This window comes from Podarcis cretensis (assembly GCF_951804945.1).
Source record: "Podarcis cretensis genome assembly, chromosome: 2".
NCBI classification, from domain to species: Eukaryota; Metazoa; Chordata; class Lepidosauria; order Squamata; family Lacertidae; genus Podarcis; species Podarcis cretensis.
In genome coordinates, this window is record NC_137171.1 from 102,531,688 (window position 1) to 102,553,304 (window position 21,617).

The window sequence follows — 21,617 nt, forward strand, 5'->3', positions numbered from 1 at the left end:
GCTGGGTACTCAAGGCTACGCTGGTAGTTCATTAATTGGGAAGGATGCCTCAGTTGAGAAAATGGATCATTTCCGTTAATTTAGAAACACCTAAGACAATGTGTTGATGCTTAATGTTAACGCTCCTCCTCCTTCACCCCGTGTGTGCAAAACACCCCACTTCACAAAGAGATATATGACAGCCTGTTCTGTTTCTACTCACTTCCACATCTGTGAATTAAGATGCTTGTCCACCATGACATTAAGTGCACATCGAATATGGTTCCACCGCTTATCAAACACGTAGTAACCTCTTCCAATTTGTCGACTACCAAATGTGCAAAACTGGGGGGGGGGGGGGAGGGATAGTTACTTTAATAAATTTCTCAACCAGATGTTGCATATTAGCAAATATAAAACAAAGCAAAGACAAATAAAACAGTTGCAATAAAACAACATATAGAAAGAATCATAAGCATTCATGATTATCTGCGGCTCTCTTACAACTCTGAACTTCCATCTGAAGGAATCCAACAAATATACCAAATATCTTATAGGGCAGTCGATCCTGCCCAAATATCTTATTTCTCTGTGGAATACTGATGCTAAAAGCAGCCTTTCAGCTTCTCTGTCACCATGCTAACTTCTTGTGTCTCAGAATAATTTACAGTGGTACCTCGGGTTAAGTACTTAATTCGTTCCGGAGGTCCGTTCTTAACCTGAAACTGTTCTTAACCTGAAGCACCACTTTAGCTAATGGGGCCTCCTGCTGCCGCACGATTTCGGTTCTCATCTTGAAGCAAAGTTCTTAACCCGAGGTACTATTTCTGGGTTAGCAGAGTCTGTAACTTGAAGCGTATGTAACCTGAAGCGTATGTAACCTGAGGTACCACTGTAATGCCTACCACAGCGATTGCAACCAACCCCAGTGATTCAGTATTCAGCAGTATTCTGTATCTAGACCCACAGCTACATCTGAATGCTCCTTCCTCTAGAGAACATGAAGTATTGCTGCTTATACACACGTTTAAAACACCAAGCAAGGGAAATACAAGGAAAATATAAACTGGGAAACGTACAGCAGCTGGTTGAGGATGATGATCTGAATAAAGACAATCCAGTTTTTCAACAGGCTCTTCTTTTTCATCACATTCTCCCTCATCGCTGGATAACCGAGATGCTGGCTCAGCTGCAGGTAAGGGAGCATGTGGAGATTCATGGACTGATGGAGATTCATTTGGGGCATTCCCACTTTGTTGGGCTGGGCAGCCAGGAGGCCTTCATAAAAGAGGAATCACAGTTAAATACCAACGAATGTTTTATAACTTGGCTTAAAAATGTATTAAAGCATTTTTATAGAACAAAGGTCTTAGATTTAGAGCATAGGACTTATTCCTATATATGGCACAATGAATTGGCAGACCAATCCCACAGCAGTGTCAAAAGTAAGCAATAAGCACTTCACTAGAGGCTGATGATAAGCAGCGTAAGAAGAACAGGAAACAGAGGGAAATCCACATGTTCTCTCTCTCTTTCCTAACCTTTCTGGCAGTCAAAGGCTTCAAGCACTCTGATGAACTGAGAGTTGGTGTAAATTCAGCCTCCCCCAACCTGGTACCCTCAGATGTTATGGACAACAATTATCATCAGTACCAGACAGCATGGATAGTGGCCAGAGATGACAGGGGCAGTAATCCAACAATATCTGGAGGGCAGCAGGCTAGAAAAGGCTGGTGTAGTGGTTTGAGCAGTAGACAAGGCCTGAGGAGACCCAAGTTCCCATTTGCACTTAATCACAAAGCTCAATGGATGCCCATGGACCAGTCACTCAGTCTCGTACATTTGACAGGGCTGTTGTGAGGACAACATGGGGGTGGGCAGCAATATATACATATATTGCCTTGAGCCCCTCTGAATAGAAACAAACATCATCTATCTCACATATCCAAGCTGTTAAAATTTGTATTTTAACATGAACTTACAACACATATGAACATGCATGAAGAGTAATAGTTTCTTACAAAAAAATAATAATAATCACACAACATTGGACCATTGTAAATCCCTGGAAATCTGTTCTAGAGAGTTGAGGAACCCTACAAAACCACACAGAATTGACAGTGTGGGGGGCTGCAGGGGGAAATTGGTGGAAACTCTTCTCTCTCTGTCTTACATGAATGCACCCCTCTGCTGAATCAAAGCTTGCACAGCTCTTCTGACACAGAAAGTACAGGGGGTTCATATGCCAAAAATACAGCTGAAAACAACTATGTGAACCAAGCCTAAACTGGGCAATAGCCTTTGGTAACTACAACACCTTCTGCCTTAGAGTGCTTGCTTGACAGTCGTTCTTAGAAATTAAAGCTTACCTTACACATATTGCCTGGAAAAACCTTCTGCTCACACAATGTGTTGATAGGATTTTTATTTTTAACCAAAGGCAGACTAATTGCAGAAATGTTTCTCAGCTTTAGAGAGAGGCATATGGTGACTCCTGGCCTCCAATTCAGAAGAATGGAGACATTGACCAAACTTTTTCAACTATTTGGCATTTACAGCCTTCAGCCCCTGCTCTATTAATGTTCTCATGCTTCTTGACTGTGGAACAGGTCACAATGATCTGGGCTTACCTGAAAATATCTAGGTGGTCTGATCATTTACCTTCATTAACTTGTTACCATGCTAAGCCTAATAAGCAGAGCTAATTCAGATCAATCCAAAGCTTGTGAGAGTACAACATAAAAGCATGCTGCATTGCCTATAGTGGTGTCATAGGAATTCTAATGTGAGACTGTAGTATGGGTCAGTGCAGACACTTAAAATCTTAAAATGGAAGAGCTGGTGCTACCTGGAGTGGCACAAATGGAGCAGATGGACCAGACAAGCAAGTATTCACCAGGCCTAATGCAGAAAGTCACAATTCCTCAAGTTCCCTCACCAAAAGTCACTGGGTGATTTTCTTTACCTTGGAAGACTGGGGGTGTGAGGTTTGGGTTTAGTAGGTACTAAAGGCTTTGATTCTGTAGGAATAACTCCATGAGAATTTTGGTGCAGCTCCTGGGAAGTTCTTGAAGGTGAGGGATGTGGTTCCCTGAGAGGGGGCATCTGCTGATGATGATCCAAATGGCGGAGTAATTCTTTTTCCCTGGTTTTGCTTTTGTGCTCAGCTAGTAATAAATCAAATCGTTTCCTTCGACCCTGTACAGCTCTCCGTTGAGTTAGGGAATGTGTCTGGAAATTAAAAGGCAACCAATTACTCCAGGTTGAAGAGGTATATCTGTGCAATATATATAAAACCAAGCCTTGTGTTGTTATGTCTGGCATTTTACTAGTGCAGATTTATCCTGTTTGCTTTTAGGAAAACAGAGCACAATACATATGGGGAGGTGGGTAGAGTGGTCATTTATGAAGCATTTTTGGATCAGGAACAGTGGAATGGGGAAAATTGGTAGTGGTGGGGAGACCTGGCCAAGAAGGAACTCCAATCTAATCCACAAAAATGGATAGAAGGAAGAATACCAGGAATACAGAGAGGAAAATGGAAAAGAGCCTATTATATGCATCATATGTCTGGCTGCATAAATATATGAACTGGCATGAAGTGACACAGGCCAAACTTTCAAACAAGACCTGCAAATGCCATGTGCCATACTTGCATCTGGCATTAAGAAGATATTAAAAGTGAGCATTAAACCCATTAAAACGTCATAATCATGGAGTTTCCTAGCTCATGGTAAATCAAATTCAGTACATATGGTCCTAACCATAAGTAGTACAGGAATTAACACTGGATTGTGTATCCAAGTTCTGCAGTGTTTGTGATATAATGGTGTTTCTTGAATTTCATTAATACCCACTTAAACATAGAAATGCCATTTTGTTAAATTACATTAGCTGGTGCTCCCTCTGCTGGAAATAGAGGTGTTGTGCACAGTAGTTAAAGGGTTTTGTGTACACGCCATTCTTCAACATGTTATAGCTATAAATACCCTACCCAGCCAGAGATTCACAGTTGCACATCATCTTTGGTAATAAGGACAGCAAAGAGGTTTGCAGTATTGCCCTAGTAAGGGAGCTGAGGTGACAGTGTGAATGCAATTCAGAGCATATCTGATCTGTATTTTTATACTGCATTTGCTTATTTTCTTTAATCATTTCATTTGCATTATTTTAGGATAGTAATTCCAGTATCTGAATTTTCCCATCAGAATTTCCTGTGGCCTTGCCTTGTTTCCCCATGTCAAAAGATGAAGTCGTATTTAAGCAGAACTCACTATTTTGCCAAAACCTCTTTGTGTATCTCCCAATTTTTTTAAAAAGTGGGTGGGAGGGAGGAACTGGAACCATTTAGCTGCATTGTCTGAAAACACATAAATGAAGATTTAAATTAAACTAGATTTTCTTCCTATTACAGTCTAGCTCTAACCTTCTTACTAGCTTCCATAACAGAGTTTTCTAAGTTGTTTTCAGGAAGTTGTCTGAATCACCTAAATCATACTTTGACTTCTCCGTCCTGACGTTCAGAAAACTTAGTTCATTAAGAAGGCATCTTACCTTGCATGTCAAAGACCTAGTACAGGGTTTCTTCGTTTCTATGTCAATGACGCCACAGTAGATATCAGGATCAAATTCTCTCTCTGTTAAATACAAATAATAATACAAATAATAACAATGCAAACAACAACAACAGCAATTTGTGCTTCATTCAGAAATTGAATTTGTTTATTTCAATGCAGAACTAACCCCAGAGTTGCTTTTGAGTTTAAGATGTGAAACCAAGTAAAGGTATTGCCACACTTGTATTTTTCTTTACACCTACGCCCCTCTTCTTTATAGAATCCGTGAAAAAGAAACCACACAGACTCAAAGAGCATGCTTTGTAAAGAAATATAAATTAAAGTAAAACTAGAAAAATGAATCATACTGTCATATTCTAACGGTTCAGTGTTACTGACATATACCATACACTTTAAGTCAAGTGGAAGCCACATCTCTCTTACATTTATATAGAAATCTATATATGATGCCATAGGTAAGAAAACGGGAGGAAAACCTTCTTAAATTCATATATTAAGATTTCAAAAACACACAAACTGAAGAGATTAAGGAGCAGGTGCGCTTATTTTTTTTATTAAAAAAATAACAGTGCTCTTTTTTAACTGTACATGCTTCCATAACTGGCAAAATTCCGTAACTGTGGGTCCATAAATGGTCACAGCAGCTAAGACCCAAGAGATCTACATGTGCAACCCCCCATCCCGTAAGTGCTTTTCTTCCGATCCCCTGTCCAAGAGTCAACACACTGTTCATGGCTTGCCTCATTTGCTATCAAAGCTTCCAAGTTGAAAACTATATAGCTGTGTGGACTGTGTCGGTTCTTGGCCTTTATCTAGGGCTATTTCTTGCACCAGGGAAATGATTTCATACCACTTAATTCACCTAGGAGGATTAAAATATATATATTATACTTCAAATGAGGGACACTTTAAAGGAAATAGTGAACGCTTTCACTATTAATCAGCACTTGCGTATTTCGTTTTGTGCATTTCTAGCTCATGCCACATTATGATGATTTAAGGCACATTTAATAATGTTGGCTAGGATCCAAGGAAGGATGGGCATGCATATGTGGCTGATTTTTCTGATCAGCAGGATCTCAAATAGTGCTGCACCAGAAGGTCCAAGAAGGGATGGAGGAACACCAGAAAAAGGGAAGTAATACCTGTGCAAGCACACCGCACACAGTGCTACGGAACCAACCAAGAGTTAGCATTTAGATCAGGCATAGGCAAACTCAGCCCTCCAGATGTTTTGGGACTACAACTCCCATCATCCCTAGCTAACAGGACCTGTGGTCAGGGATGATGGGAGCTGTAGTCCCAAAACATCTGGAGGGCCGAGTTTGCCTATGCCTGATTTAGACAGCATTTCTAGTGCACGAGATTTATTATCATACAACAGCTCTGCTCTCCTCAGATGTCACACTAAACTTTGGTACAGCAATATGTGAAAGAGCCCAAACCTTGCATGTTTCATGTCCCCTCCCAGACCCAGAACTTTGGTTAACCAGTTTCGCAAATCATTGGCTTGTTAGAAATTAACCACAGTACATCTGAAGCCGGAAGACAATCCTTCTGAACCCTTGCCAGTTGCTCTTTTATTTTTATTGTTAGCAAGCGAGGGGAAAAAAATGCCGTATAATAATTACCTGACAATCTTTTGTGTAAAAATTTCCTATTATTTGTACTCTCGTCCTGCTTCTTTTCCGAGTATGGAGGCACAGAGAGAAGACCTTTACCATTCAGTATCTGTCCAGGGGAAGGCAAGGGTGGCTTTGGTATTGAGGGATTAAGGCCAGTCTTTATTGAGGAGCTCACAGTAGTAGAACAGGTTGGACCAACAGCAGGTTTCAATAGTGCACCATCTATCTTTGGATGTATTTTTTCCACTTTGACAGATGGAGTCATGCTGCAAGGAGGAAATAGGTAATTTATTATAAAATATGTAGACTGCTTTTCATCAAAGCAGTTTCCAACACAAAGTAAAATACAGCTGAAACAGAAATTAGGAGCAGTGATACATAAAACAAACAACCCTAAACTCCAGAGCAGATCAGCCAGGTCCTCTAAAAGCCTGGGAGAACAGATGCATCTCCATTAGATATGTAGCCATCCATAGGCCTCTAAGGGGAAGGGAAATCCACAGTTGGGGTGTAATTACCGAGAAGGCTATATAGCACAACCTCACACATTCTCTGATAATCAGTGCCCTCCACCAATCTGATAGCATAGGCTGGCTGATATGGGAAAAGGTGGTTCCAAACCACATTGGTAGCCAGTGTAGATCCTACAAAATAGATGCTATATGATGTGTAGGGCAAGCAAAATTGTGGCCAAGGTGTTTCAACCGAGGAATGGCTACAGCTGCTGAACCGGCCATAGCTGGCAATAGGCACTCCTAGCCAACAAAACTACCCGAGCTCCCAATGACAACAATGGATCTAGCAGCATCATGTACCTGCTGCTTCAGAGACAATGCAAACTCCACCCAGAACATGCCAAATACACAGTTCCCAAACATTAGAACCATCCACCAACAGCACCTCTCCTCTAGTGAGAATCCACCTTCCATTTACTAGCCCTCACCCAGTCCATTACTACCTCCAGGCACCAGTTCAGCAGAGACATAGCTACATCTGATTCAGATGGTATGAAGGAAAGAGCTGGGTGCCATCAGCATACTGATACCACCATGCCTTAACCCTCAATGAGTGCATCCAGCAGCTTCATACAAATGGGAAACAGCACTAGGAACAGAATGAAAAAACTGTACTGTGCTTTTTGATGACTAAAAAACTGTGGAATAAGTTAGAGCCTGCATACTGATTATGTGGGTTTTTGAATTTTATGGCCTTTAAAAAAAAAAAAAAACTTTTAAATCAATTTTTTAAAGAGAAAATACAAGAAACAAACATATTTTGCATTTTTTGCTGTTGACCCCAATGATTTATGTGTGTCACTATTCCGTTTTACCAGAAAAGTGAACATCTCAATAAAGGTTCCCTGCCCCTTTTTAATTTGCAAACGGTCCCACATGTTTAATACAATCATTAGTCATAGTTGGGTGTTTGATGGGTGCACAGACCACAATGTGAATTGCCCATCTGGGCAAAGGTTGCCACTAGATCCAAAGGAACCCATGGACTGAAAGAGTGCTTCTGTTAGTGGAGGACAAAGTCTGGATCCAACTTACTGTGTTCAATTCAAAATAGAAAATAGGATGTCTGGCTGCTCATCTCCCTTTTATAAAGCGTATGCACATCTTATCTGATCACGTTTGTTCTTCTTTCTCAGGTACACAATATATCAGATGCAGCTGTTCACTTTTTAGAGTATGTGCGCAGAAACCATTTGATATTTAATACATTTCTACTTCAATGTTGCACCAGTATGATTTCTATGTCCAACAACTTTATAATGTAAACCACCCTGTGATCTTTGGAGGCAAAGTAGTGTACAAAATTAAAAAATAATAATACACAAAATATAAAAATTAGTGAGTGGCCCTGACCTTCTAACTCAGAAGTTTCCAACATGCTTAGGAAACTCAGGAAACATATTTAATCCCAGTTTGCAACTTGTAACCAACTCTTAACTTTCTTTTTGCCATATGAGCATGTTTCCTTTTTTTTCAATTTGATATGGTTTTTCTCTTTTTCTATATCATCCTTCCCCTTCCAGAAACATTAAAAAGTGCAGCAGTGCTGCTGCTGGTGCAGCCTCCTTCATATTGGAATGCAATACAGTGGTGCCCCGCAAGACAAACGCCTCGCAAGACGGAAAACCCGCTAGACGAAAGGGTTTTCCGTTTTGGAGGCGCTTTGCTAAACAAATTTCTCTATGGGGTTGCTTCGCAAGACAAAAAAATCTTGCGAGTTCCCGCGGGTTTTTTTCGCTTCCCCCCCCTTTCCTAAGCCGCTAAGCCGCTTATCAGCTGTTCCGCTGATAAGCCGCCTCTCAGCTGATCGCTAAAAGCCGCTAGACCGCTAATAGCGTTAATCCGCTAAGCCGTCAATGGGCTTGCTTCGCAAGACGAAAAAACCGCTAGACGAAGAGAATCGCGGAACGGATTAATTTCGTCTTGCGAGGCACCACTGTATAATTTTAAGTCACAGCTCAGCAGCTAAAAGACCAAAGCCCTACCCTGGCGCAGATCAAATATTCTGCATGAATCCTATAGGCTAAGCCCTTCTTTTGTACCCATGTGAATTATTCTCTTCTTTCCCTTTCCAGCACTAGTGAAGTATATAGGTCTACACACTATATTTAATGATAACCATTGTTACCTCTAACAATTATCTGCAAACCACCCACACCCCGGTTTAATGCAAGCATGGTTCCTATTAGCTCCAGAACATTATGTGCCACTATACTAGCGACTGGACGAGAAAGGGAAAGGGTGGGTGGAAGATATGCATCGATCTTACGCCAGTTACTGGGAAGGAGCCCTAGACCAAAATGAAATATGCCTTTTCAAAAAACTGAGATAGTATTTGTATCCATTGCTAAACATTTAGTGCCTCTCCTTATAAGAGCATACTCACATTTTGTCATGGGGACCTTTGCTATGTACCAGGTGCATTGGCCTATTGTTTCCACTGATTGGCGGCTTGTCTTTGGGTGACTTCAACAACTTGGAACCGGATGATGACGATGCACTAGTACCTCCGCCACTGGATGAACGACTGCTCCCACCTCCGCTGCTACCTTTGCTTTTTGAAGTCAGAGGCGAAAAGAGGGAGAATACTGAAGAGGAAGGAGGGGTTAAAGGTGGCTTGCTGGAGGAGCTGTGTCTTCTTTCTGGAAGGGAAAAAGAAGGAGCATATTAGCAAACACCGAGAATATGGAACTGGTTCTAAACCAGGTTGGAACTTCTCCTGCTCCACTGCTTGTGGAATTAAAAAGCTGCTTCTTCTGGACACAGATTGCTGCTGTGCGTTGGCTTTCCACATTGTGCCCACTGTTTTTCCCTACAGCTGTTGTTTTACTGTTTGTTTTGCCATTGATTGCTTGGCTATTGTTGGTACTGTTTTAACTTGGTAAACCACTGTGAAAATGTTACAGGAAGTAGTGGCACACATTTTATTATTATAATAATAAAAGGTAAAGGGACCCCCGACCGCTAGGTCCAGTCGTGGCCGACTCTGGCCGAGGGAGCCGGCGTACAGCTTCCGGGTCATGTGGCCAGCATGACTAAGCCGCTTCTGGCAAACCAGAGAAGCACACGGAAATGCCATTTACCTTCCCACCGAAGCGGTACCTATTTATCTACTTGCACTTTGATGTGCTTTTGAACTGCTAGGTTGGCAGGAATAATAATAATAATAATAATAATAATAATAATAATAATAGTGTTCATTTGGGTAAGCGTGAATATCTCTTTGCTGTAAATCACCATTTTACAGTTCAAATCAGGAAAAACAAATACAGTAAATGGACAAAAGTACAAAGATTCACAAAATGTTTAGGGATATGTGTACCCCTGCGTCCCCCAGGAAAAAAAGCACTGGGTGTGCCACAAGCCTCTTGGGGGAGGGCATTTTATAAACAGGGCATCAACACTGAAAAGGCCCTCTCCCTAGTAATACCCACCTTGTATTAATAAGTGAGAAACCTAGAGAAGGACCTCCAGTGAAGATCTCAAGTACTAGGCAAGTACATATAGGTGAAGGAGTGCAAGTTTCTGGTCTGCATGTCATGTTAAGCCAAACCATAACTTAAGGCAAGAGTGTGCAGAGCTTAGCATGTCATATGAATGCAGGCTTGTGGTTTAGATCTCCTGGACAAACCATGAGCCATAAACTCCTGAAAGAATCTTGGTTGTAGCTTGTGGGTATTTTGGCAAAAGCTAAACCTTGAGTCAAGTTCGAAGGACATGCTAAGCCAAACCACGGTTTAGTAGTCAGGGACAAGCTAGGTGGCCATGATGTCTTCTTTGGAAACCCATGTGCTTGTGCTAATGTGTGATGTGCACACCAGGCCATTCATTAAGCAATACGACATCCATTAGGTAATGAAGAAGTGTGAATCTGCTACATTCACTGTCCTTTGACAGTAGGCTGCCGAACACCTGTTGATGGGAATCGTAGGCGAGGAGAAAGCTCCATGCTTTCTCATGGGCTTCCCTATGGCATCTTGTCGGCCAATGTGAGGACAAGATGGTGGGCTGGATGGGCCACTGGCCTGATTTTGCAGGCTCTTATGATCTTAGCCAGGCTCAAGGCTGATAAGTGTAGGCTCCTGAGGCTTCAAACTACTGTAATTTAATCACATCCCTTAGATTCAAACCAGTATTCAAAATTCAGCATTAGGACTTATGATACAGGCACAGGATTTTCTCCCCTTACTGTAACAGAAGAGCCAGACACTTTTAAAAGGGATGTGTATTTCCAGTTTTATCAGTTGTTACTTTAAAAAAGTGTAATATGAAATGAGATCTAGTAACATGACTGCAAAAGCATATTACCATTGCACTATCTGGAAGGGCTACAAAACCAAGCTTCCTTGCAGATTATCAAGGTATTTTTTATTTATTTTTTGCTAGTCTAGTATTTCCTATGACTGAAAAAAAAGCACAAACTTGGCAGGGACTATTTCCTCCATTACCTAACTCTTGCATCCAGAATACACATAGTCCTCTATTTAGGTACTGCAGAGATTCTATGAGCAATACTTTTCTCCTCCCCTTTCCCTGTTCATAACCTGACCAGACCAGTTATGGCAGAACTCAGACAAGTAACCAACACCGGAAGCTCAACACAAATCCCCAAAATGATTATACAGATTATTGAATATGTTTAACCTTGATTTTAAGAGCTGCTGGAATGACTGTATAGTTAAGGCGAGTTGCTTTTTCACCTTTCTATCATTTTAAAGCCTGAAAATGCTATTCATCATAAAATCAAGACAAATTATATCAGTAAGAAATTTGGCTTGAAAATCTGCCTTGTGAAGGATATAAAGAGTAGCTGAATCACAGCAGTTTTAAAACCTTTCTTTGAACTACACCCTTTCCATTCAATTCTTTGCTCATCCAATACATATACTGAATATGTAGAGGGAAATATGATTTAGGGCAGAAAGATCAAGGGAAAGTGTGAATGCCTGGAGGCTAAGGTGTAAACTGGCTGAGTAAGAGAACGTATTTAGATGGCATAGATGTTGAGGTCGAGTGCCTGAACTTCTAATTTCCTTGCTCTCTGGCGCAGAAGCAGATCTGTGAGCACCTTTAATGTTTCTCTGGAACTGAAGGTTTTGGATCCAAGAACTGCAACTAGAATCTGTTCTATTCTGGGCACAACTAGAGAAACTGTTTTGTGCGTTTTTTAACCTTTGGGTTTAACAAATATCCTACCTGCTTTAAACCTGTTATGAAAGAAGTTACTAGTAAGCAATAAGGTTGTATAGATAAACCAGTCAAGTATACATTCCTACTGCACAACTGTTCATTCAAACACACACAAAATCTGAGAAGAGACACATCTCTTCCTCTTTCCAGAGTGTCTGCCCACCAATTCATCACATAGGAGACAGTGGCATTATTGATTAATCAAGTCGTTACCGGCTTATGGATCTGCCGCCCCCAGATATCTCATAAGGAATCACAAGAAAAACAGTGGTATCAGGAAAACTCTGGAATAGCCCTGTGTAAGCCTCACTGACTCTTCATACGAAATAAGAAAAGAGTCTGAAATAGCCCCTTCAGATTAACCTAATATTTTTTTCAACCAAAAATCTGCATAGCTATTTTTTATACCACGCATAAATGAAGACTCAGCAATTGGTAGCCATATGCAGTATGTCTCCTCTGTGAGGTTCTCAAGATTTACTGATAGTTTATAAACATCAGCTTTCTTTTCTGAAATTAAAGTCTACATCCTTGCATGAGGTCACAGGCCATCTAATTTTGGTCAGCTTCCACACCTCAGATATAGGAATGAAAATCAGACATCTAAATGTGTACTTTCGTTTTTATAAATAATAGAGGAATATCCCATGTTTGTACATCAAGACATTAAATAATATTTGGGGAGGAGGTCATTACCCATCCCAATATGAATATATCACTTCCTGAAAAGGTAGCATTGCATAGAGAACAGACTGGGGGAACTGCAAAGCCAGGACGAAGGATCTACTCATCTGAAATTCCAGCAGCCTTGTTGGATGTGTGTGTAAATTTAATATTTCATGTTCATCTGTGTACACATTTGTGGCCAAACCATAAATTATCTCGAAGCATGTTTGCTATTTCAGGGTCTGTGATAGTAATTGCACACATAGCAACAAAAAGAATTACAATCGGAATATGTTAATATGCAAGTTTGATGCTCTTGCTTGATTTATGACCAAATTTCACAGTGGTGCACTAAATGCAAACTCTAAATCCGAGGATTGCCACTCCATCCCAAGAACAACATAATCCCTGGATTATTTGATCAATCACATGATCAATCATAGATGGGGTGAAAACACCACACCAATTAGTAAGAGGCACAAAGAATCCTAATTCAAGTTTATTCTTAATTGTTAGGATTAGCATTCAAGCTAATTCATCCCTTTCTCGAACACCTCAAAATCAACCAGACCCTCCCAGCCAATCAGCAAAATTAGGTAGGGCTCTCTGAGGTGTAAAAACTACACATTTAAACTTAAAAATGAACCACATGCTTCTGTTGTAATTCTGAGTTCTAAATAAAAAGTGGGGGGACCCCAGAAGTCTGGGAGCAAATAAATCTTTGCATTGATTCACTTCTAGTTTTTCTCTTAGTAATCTTCCACCATATCCGAAAACAGGCCATTTAGTCTATTTACAAAACTACGTGCTGTGCAAGTATATTTGCATTTTATAGCCTAGTAAATTGTGTGCTTCTAAATAGGACAAAGTACTAAGTGCCAAGTGTCTTTTTATAACAATGGCGAGATTCCCAGAGTGGATTTGCTAACTTACTATTTGGAGGCCTTAAAAGTTCAGCAGTGCTTTAGGATTTTGCTAGAGCCAATATTAGTGATACTGGACCATTACAAGAAGCAAAAAGAAAAAAGAAAAGGCTACATATTTCTACCTTCTTAGCTACTGTACACTTAGCAAATCTTAAATCCCAATACAAGTCAATGTTAAAAATAGTATCTGATCCATTCATTGACAAGTTACCCGTACTGTATCTTCTATTTTACATCATCTTAAAATGACAGGGGAGTTACAGTGTAACACACACATATATAAACTATTGGTTGAGAAACTGTTGTAAAAACTAACACTCATTAATTTGCAATGTACAGTTTTAATTGACAGAAATATCGTTAACGGCATTTTTCACTAGGCGACTCAGGCAGTGTTTGTTAATTGTTTTGACAGTGAAGTCTTCAATGGTGATATAAATTTAAATATTAGACTAGGACGGTAAAGGTAGAAAAATGGCATATCTAGACAAAATTACAAATCCAACGTTTCTTGTACCAAAATATTTTTAAGCAGGAACTGAGCAACAGATGTAGATTTTGGATATCCAACAACAAATGAGACCCTCATGTGAAGGGGCTTTTGTGAGGTAACTGATGAAATTATATATTATGTCTTCTTCTGTTTGAAAAGTGTGAATACTTGGACCTAATAAAATGGGAAAATAACTGAACTATTTTTATCTGTAAAGCCACCCTGTGAGTAATATTATATAGGGTATTATAGTATGAAAATCAAGGCCTAGAGAGAGTGCATCTCTCTTATCTGGTAGTAATTAAAGAGGAGATCTGAAAGACAGAATCTGCTGCTTATCCAGTATTAAGCTGATACTTTGCAGGAGAATTACTCTTAGATTTCACTGGCAGCACCCTCACTCCCCAGCCTAAAGAACCTACTTGAGATCAACTATCCCTTCTCAGGACATAAAATCATGGCATTACACCTCAAACCTCACACAACTTTACATTAAAGCATGAAGTATGTGACAAGAACAGCTCATATCACACGTCCCATCTCTCTGTGTATGATATGACAGATACCAGAATATAGATTTGAGAGTTGTCAAAATTGTATTTTAGAAGCATGACCTCATGAACTCACGCTGAGGTGAAAGTTTGAAATCCAATGCTGTCATTCCATTTGCACAGCTTTTGATCCCGTGGTGGAGTCTGCTCACGTAAGAAAAGGGAGACAATTTTCTACAATTCCCCCTTCCCTGTAGCTCCCCACGCCACATCCCAAACTGTTCCACACAGGTTATCAGGGATTACATGCAGCTGCATCAGAAAAGGGAAACTGGCTCTCAGGGATGATTGTCTTTCTAACTTTCTGTTATGCCACACCCCTTGGCAGCCATTTTCTGTTATGCCATGTGTGACTGGTGCCATCAGCACTCTCTCAAAATTCAAAATGTGTCCACTAGTCCAAAAAGATTGGTGCCACCTGGTCTAGACTGCTGCTGATTCACCACTTTTTTCTTTTACCTGTTTACCTTAGGAACTGGCAAATAGAATGCCTATACTCTTCTCTTCCTCCTGCATCAGGAGGTTTGAAACTAAGAAAATGAGTTAAAATTCCACTGGCCCTTCTTTAGATTTAGGATCCTATTAGTTACCTTAATAGATCATAATCTGGCCAGTTCATTCGACAGCTGTACTGCATTTTTTTTTTTTGAAGAATTCTTCAATACACAACTTCTAATACATGAGCAATCGTGCTCTAAAGATTTACGACAACAGGTTCATAGGGAGCTTATTAATCTGATGGATTCCTAAAATGGTAACACAAAATGAAAATAATAGTCTGATCTGCTATCACAGATCATCTCACACCAGTTAAGACAAACATAGGTTTACTGAGATTCTGTGGGGGTGCAAACAAAAGCCAGACTATGGTACTGGGCACAGAATTCATCACTGAATAAATTTCTCCCTCTGTGTGTGTGCAAAAATCCAAAAGGATGATAGAACAGTTGGGAGTGGGATTTCTCACTGTGAAAGAAGCTCAATGATAGCACCTACTAATAGAAAGCATTTCTCCCATTCCTGGTTATTACTACAATAACTATGATTGAATAAAGATGAAGCCGCCGTTAACGGTCATAAGATCTGCACTTCTCTCCCTCCCTTTTATTGACAATCATTAATGTGCAAATCAGGATACACAGACAGTTCCTGTCCATCAGTTCATGCATTTCCCACTTCTAACCTGTTGAGAAGCACTTCAAAATGTTTTTAAAGCTTTGTAGAGAAGAGTTTTTAAAATTCTTATTAATATCTTAATATCAGGTTGCACTCTTCCCAGGGAGTGGGAAACCCCCACTCCCCACACTGCTGCTGTTGCAAAGTTTTCTCTTTTTATACACATCTGCTCCACTATCACAGACGAACTCTGAACAGGAATCATCTTCAGCAGTTCTTGTAGCAGACGGAGTAGATAAATTTTATTGATCCTTTTCTGGGACAATGCATCAGCCTAGAACTTCCTTTAGTTTTGCTGTTCTACTGTCAGTACAAAACACAACAGCTGACATAATCTGTATGGTAAATCAGACGCTAGATAGAAACATTAAGTCCAATGGCTGTGGAAAGCGCAACAGTAGTTCAAAAACAGCAGACTGAGTGGCAGGCAGTAGTTTCAAGTGGAAGCTGTCAGGAGCAGCTACCAGAAGAACAGGAAGCCAAGGAACATTGTAAATACGTCACAAGACCTTTTCACTGTTCTGCATCAGCTTTAACAAATACGCCACAGGGCTTTCTAACATGTGAAAATTTTCTGCCGTCATAATACTGGCAGTATAATATTTAATATATGAATTAATGAACTATTTACCCTTTGTACTAGTTTCCCAACAACTTTTATCCCAGCTTTTGTAATTCAAAAAAAACAGACCCCAATGTTCTTCTTTAAAACAAATATTTTTAACACCTGTCAATGCCTTGATAAACATTAAGATCTGAAAAGGTTTCTAGACAGTTATTGAAAACAGATGGATAAAAACTAAAAGATCTCAATTAGACCTTGCTTACTGCTTGTCTTTTGTCTTGAGCAAGACATGGCTTTGGACATTATACAGTACTACACTAATCCATGGTTTTGCCCTGGATAGTACAGCAGTAACAAGAACTGAGGAGAAGCACTGTGGCCGCAACCTTTGGTACAGAATCCCACATGGATTTTTTCCTCTTTTTTTGCACAAAGCCATGGTGTGGCTTACTGTTACATGTGAACCAGAACTATGGCAAAGAAGGCACATTTTCTGACTGAACCACCTACTGAAACCCTACAGTGTTTCCTATATTCAAAGACCAGAGGTGGATTTAGCTCAATGGGATGCTATTCTGCTGTTGTGTCTGTGTGTGTAGGGGAGAGGGACACAGCTGTGCTATCTTGGAAACAGATGGGTGAAATTTTCATTTACTTATTTTCCCTGTCTTACAGGTTTTTTGAATTCCCAAATTTATATTCTGATAACTTTAGGGTCAATTGCAATTATAAAATATGCCAAGAAACAGAATGTTGCAGTGTAACTTTTTGTGGCACCAAAGGGGTTCAAGCAGGTGTAACAGGCTATTAGACAAAGCATAACTGGGTAGAAACAAACTGCTTTGTTGACGTGAGGATTTTTTTTTTTAAAGAACACCTTTGCAATACTAGCAGCACTTCTGATTAAGAACAAGAGACACTTGGTCATTCAATTAACTTTAATGTAGTTATGTTGGCAAAATATTCTAGACTCTTGCAGTATAATTACTATGTGCTGCCTAGAAGAATTACAACAGAAATTCTAGCATACAGGCAGCTTCGTGCTTTGTCACTGATAAAACTGAGTGATGATTCAGAGAAAACAATAAGGGCAAACCACACTATGTTTGCACGGTAAGATGCTCTTAAATTTTATTTTATATTTATACATGTACATAAAACTCAGCGAAATGTTATCGGGGGCGAGAGGAAACCTCTAGTATTATGAAAGTTGGGATGCAAAAAAAAAAAAGTAAACAAATAAATAATCACCAATTGTCTTAGTGTTAAAAATATAACTGCAGTATATGTAGTGTGATAAGGTCACCAATTTATTTTCACATTTCAGCTTCAAGAGATTTACAATGACAAAATTATTACTATCTCTTGTCGTAAACAGAAGTCTTGTGTTTATAGCACTGACATGTAAATTTACGTTGCTCAATTGTGCTATGAAGGGGAGTTAAATATGCTTTTCAGGTGATTAGCTTCTAAAATTAGCTTATTAAGCCAGTGCTTGTTAATAAATCAAACAAAACAAACACAGCACTTACAATCAGAAGGCTGAAATTACCAGATACAAATTTCTTTGTATCTTTTGTTGCTTACCCTTGTCAAATGTTTTTTCTTTTACAAAAATGTGCATTTTAAACTTCTGCAGAGAAGCCGCTTTAACACAGATCACATTCTGTTCAGGGAACTTATTTTGATCACAGAAGCACTTTAATCATAAATATGATTAACAAAATAACAGCTTAAGCGTTTTAAGCACGCAGAAATGTTAATCTTAGACATCAGTCAGCTTTGTAAACAATTACACGTCTTTGCGATACAGTTTAAAAAGAGCTACTATGTTCCAAAATACTGTGATAGCTCCATGCAAACATCAGCATTTCGTCTGAGTTAATAGCAAACTCAACTCCCATCTGCGTTTGAACTTTGGCCAAATCACATTTCAGAATGGCTTATGTGGGCCGCTTGCAGCAGTTAATCCCTCATTTTGAGATTATCCACTTTGATCAACTAACTCTGCAAAGGCCATCTACGGGACTTCAACACTATTCACAGCTCCACCTCTGGCAGAGCGAGAGAGAGAAAACAAACTTACAAAAATGCACACAAGTGTAAGTCTCTCCGTTTCATGTCGTGTTAGTACAGAACTATACCAACCTTCTGCAAACTCCATTCAGATCTGGGATCCCTGCCAACTCCTGCCTCTGAAAACTGCACCAGAAAGTTACCCAGAGCTTTCAAGCCCTGTCTAAAGGAAAAAGGCTGTTCTGGAAAGCCTTCTTGTTTCACTCCCCCATTCACATAATTTGACCGTGCTTCACTGCACACTTGCCACTGAAGCTTGCATCATAATTTGGGTCTGCCCACAAACTCCAAATAGGCTCCATGTTTGGGTTTATGTAACGTTTGCTGTTACAGTGAAGTGCGCTTGAGTCACAAAGGTCCTGGCAGATAACTAGTGAAAACAGGGAGGAGGAGTCTAATTTTATCTAACATGGTCACACCAGGAATCCTCGCTGATGTAAATTAATCCCTCTGTTTTCAGACAACCTGGCAGAGTTTGAGAGGCCCGTACTTAAAACAATCTACCATATAATGTGCTAATCAGCTACTGCCCCAGTTTCCTTTACAACAGCTATCATTCAACATGCAATAACAAATCCTGGCACAATATGAGCTGCATGATGAAGACTCATGCAACACTGCAGCTTTCCCAAAGGATTATTTAATAGAACTTTTCACAACTAGTATGCTTCAGAACTATTCTATAAAATTACTTAATATTCTGAATACTAAATTCTAACCTCCCCCCCACCCACCAGCCACTTAATATACTTTATCAGAGCTTTGCTGTGTACATGAATGAATGCATGTTCCTTTCCTGCATACGTAACTCTGAGCTGCAAAAATAATCTAGACAACCGGTTGTTAACACAGAATTAGTTCACAAGGATGCCAATAACTCTGCACGCTTGGATTTTATCTGAAAAAAAATAATCCCTCACTTTGGAATGTTGCGAGATCTTTATGCTGGTCTGCATATATATTAGAATGATTTTTAACCACTATTGTACGTGCAATTGCTTTTAAACATTTTATATATTGAATTGTTTTTACCATTTTTGTAGTAGCTGTTTTATAATTGTGTATTTTGTTGCTGGAACCCACCCTGAGCCTTTATGGTAAAGGATGGGTAAAAAAATCAAATCAAATAAAGAATAACCGAAAATTTTGCAAAGCAAGTATTTCTAGAACCATAGAGGTGGCAGGGATCCTGGAGGACATGAAGTCAAACCCCTTGCTCAATGCAAGATGCAGCTGCAGCATCCCTGACAGTTGATTATCTAGATTCTCTTTAATTACGGTATCTGCAGTGAAAGAAATCTCTGCGTCTTCAGAATTTTGACCCATTGGTTCTACTAGTTCTTCCCTCTGGAGTAACAAACAATATCTAACACCCAGCTGTCTGGACAGTCCAAGTTGAGGATAAGATATGTTATCCCCCTCCAAGTTTAAAATTTAAACCACAGAAGGGGAGTGCCTGTTCCTACATTGCCACATCTTAAAATATTGTTTGCAAATTGTCCAGAGGAAGTGGTTATAGAACAGTCTATTAATAAGAAGTCAACAAACATCAAGAATAAATAAATACTAATATTCCAATAAAAGTAATTACAAAACAAATTCCTGGATTCATTCCAAGGTAAAATGTAAGCAACAACAACAGAAAACCCTCACATCAAGAACCTTTGGCTACCAGGGAAAACTTTGAGACACCTAAACAGAATGTAAAATCATTATTGCATACTTCTCGCCCTTTTTTAAAATAAAATTTGATGACTCAGTATAACACCTTTAAGCTCTTTTGCTGTATTTGGTGTTTTATATTTGCTAAATAAGACCCAAATTTATTTCAGGCATTTTCCAAAAAACTTATAGTTTCAAAGTTTGGTTTAGAAAAGAAACTGCAATAGGATTTAACTATCAGTGTGCAGCTCACAATTTGTAATGCGGCTGTGCACTGAGTGATGACTAAACCATTTGAGGCATCATAGCCAGATGCATCTTAAGAAAGATGATAGGCTGAAAAAACAGTAGGTGCAAATGTCATAATCTAGCTATCCAGAAATGAACAACAGCTATTCCTTATTCACCACAGTTGCAATGGAGGGCTTGATACTGGTTATCAGCAATGGTATCAAATAAATTTAAAAACATATAAAAAAAGGGTGGTATCTAACTTTTCTTGATGCTAAATCCGGACAAAGCCATGGAAACATTTTAATTCCAGAATCATGATTTAGCACCTGATCACATTGACAAAGGAATGTTTTCTAGTACTTTGTACTAGAAGTGTTTCTGTTTCATAAGAACATTAGTGGGTGCCATTTGCAAATACAATATCAGGCAAGTTGGGCAGTGTCAAAGTTTATAGCATTGTTTACTAAATACAAGTAAAGCAAACATAATAAATAAGATTACTCTAGAGCATCAGATAATTCTCCTATGGAAAATAAAAAAATATGATAAAAATTACCCTAATTTGCATTGATATTTTTTAAAAATCCTAATTCAATTTGTTTGTTTTTGAAAGCCCACAACAGTGGCAACACAGCATTTCATATAAACACATTCTGTTCTGTACCACAGAAGAGAAAGCCCCAAGAGTGCTGGCTAGGAACTTCAGATACAGTGCGTTTGTAACACTAGTACCAGGCAAAACACAGAGCCCCTCCATAACCTCAGACCAATTAGGATGACTCCAATTCCTACAGCTAACTGACAGGCTAGCTGAATCAATAGATTGTGAAATTGAAGTTCAGGTTGCACAGCTGCTTGACAATCTCACATCTGCTAGGGGCTAAAGTCAGTTCTGCAGAATTTAATCACTTGTCCAGAAACAATGACATTAGGAAACCTAATTACTAAACATCTTTGAGGGGAAGCCTCTTTTATCCACAACCTTGACAGAAATTTGACAGGCAATGCATGTTGGCTAGGAAGTATAGCATGGAGGAAGCACAGTCCAAGGGAAGAAACAGAAGACCAGGTTTTTTTGGGGGGGGGGGCGGGGGCAGAAAAGTACAGATGAAATGAATAGAGACCTTCATAAACATAAAAGTATTGTTGTAGGATTGTTCCCAGAGATTGATTTGATTATTAGGAGCACTCTATATGAGTAGGTAAATTCAGGTGTAGAGGCAACTTTCCATTTAGCAAAATGAAGTGGTAAGCACACCAAAAAAGACCAGCAATTAGAGCTATAAAAGATGGGTAGCCATTTTTCCTTCTTCAACTATAATGACATAACTGATTTTAAAGTTTGAATTTTTTAAAAAGCAAACATTTTACATTTGAGAATG

General features: G+C 39.4%; 2 protein-coding genes across 4 annotated transcripts in view; both read right to left on the reverse strand.

The window, feature by feature from the left end:
• The window catches only part of LOC307208953 (uncharacterized protein C3orf49), a 330,680-nt gene that overhangs the window by 217,452 nt on the left and 91,611 nt on the right, over positions 1-21,617 (reverse strand). The window lies entirely within an intron of this gene.
• The window catches only part of ATXN7 (ataxin 7), a 93,578-nt gene that overhangs the window by 7,961 nt on the left and 64,000 nt on the right, over positions 1-21,617 (reverse strand). For all 3 annotated transcript variants that reach the window (XM_079959921.1, XM_079959920.1, XM_079959922.1), the window contains 6 exons: positions 9,083-9,338; positions 6,188-6,447; positions 4,534-4,616; positions 2,945-3,210; positions 1,059-1,257; positions 203-324 (listed from right to left, as the gene is read on the reverse strand). In XM_079959921.1, coding sequence (XP_079816047.1) covers positions 203-324; positions 1,059-1,257; positions 2,945-3,210; positions 4,534-4,616; positions 6,188-6,447; positions 9,083-9,338 — 1,186 coding nt within the window. The remainder of the gene's footprint in view (positions 1-202; positions 325-1,058; positions 1,258-2,944; positions 3,211-4,533; positions 4,617-6,187; positions 6,448-9,082; positions 9,339-21,617) is intronic.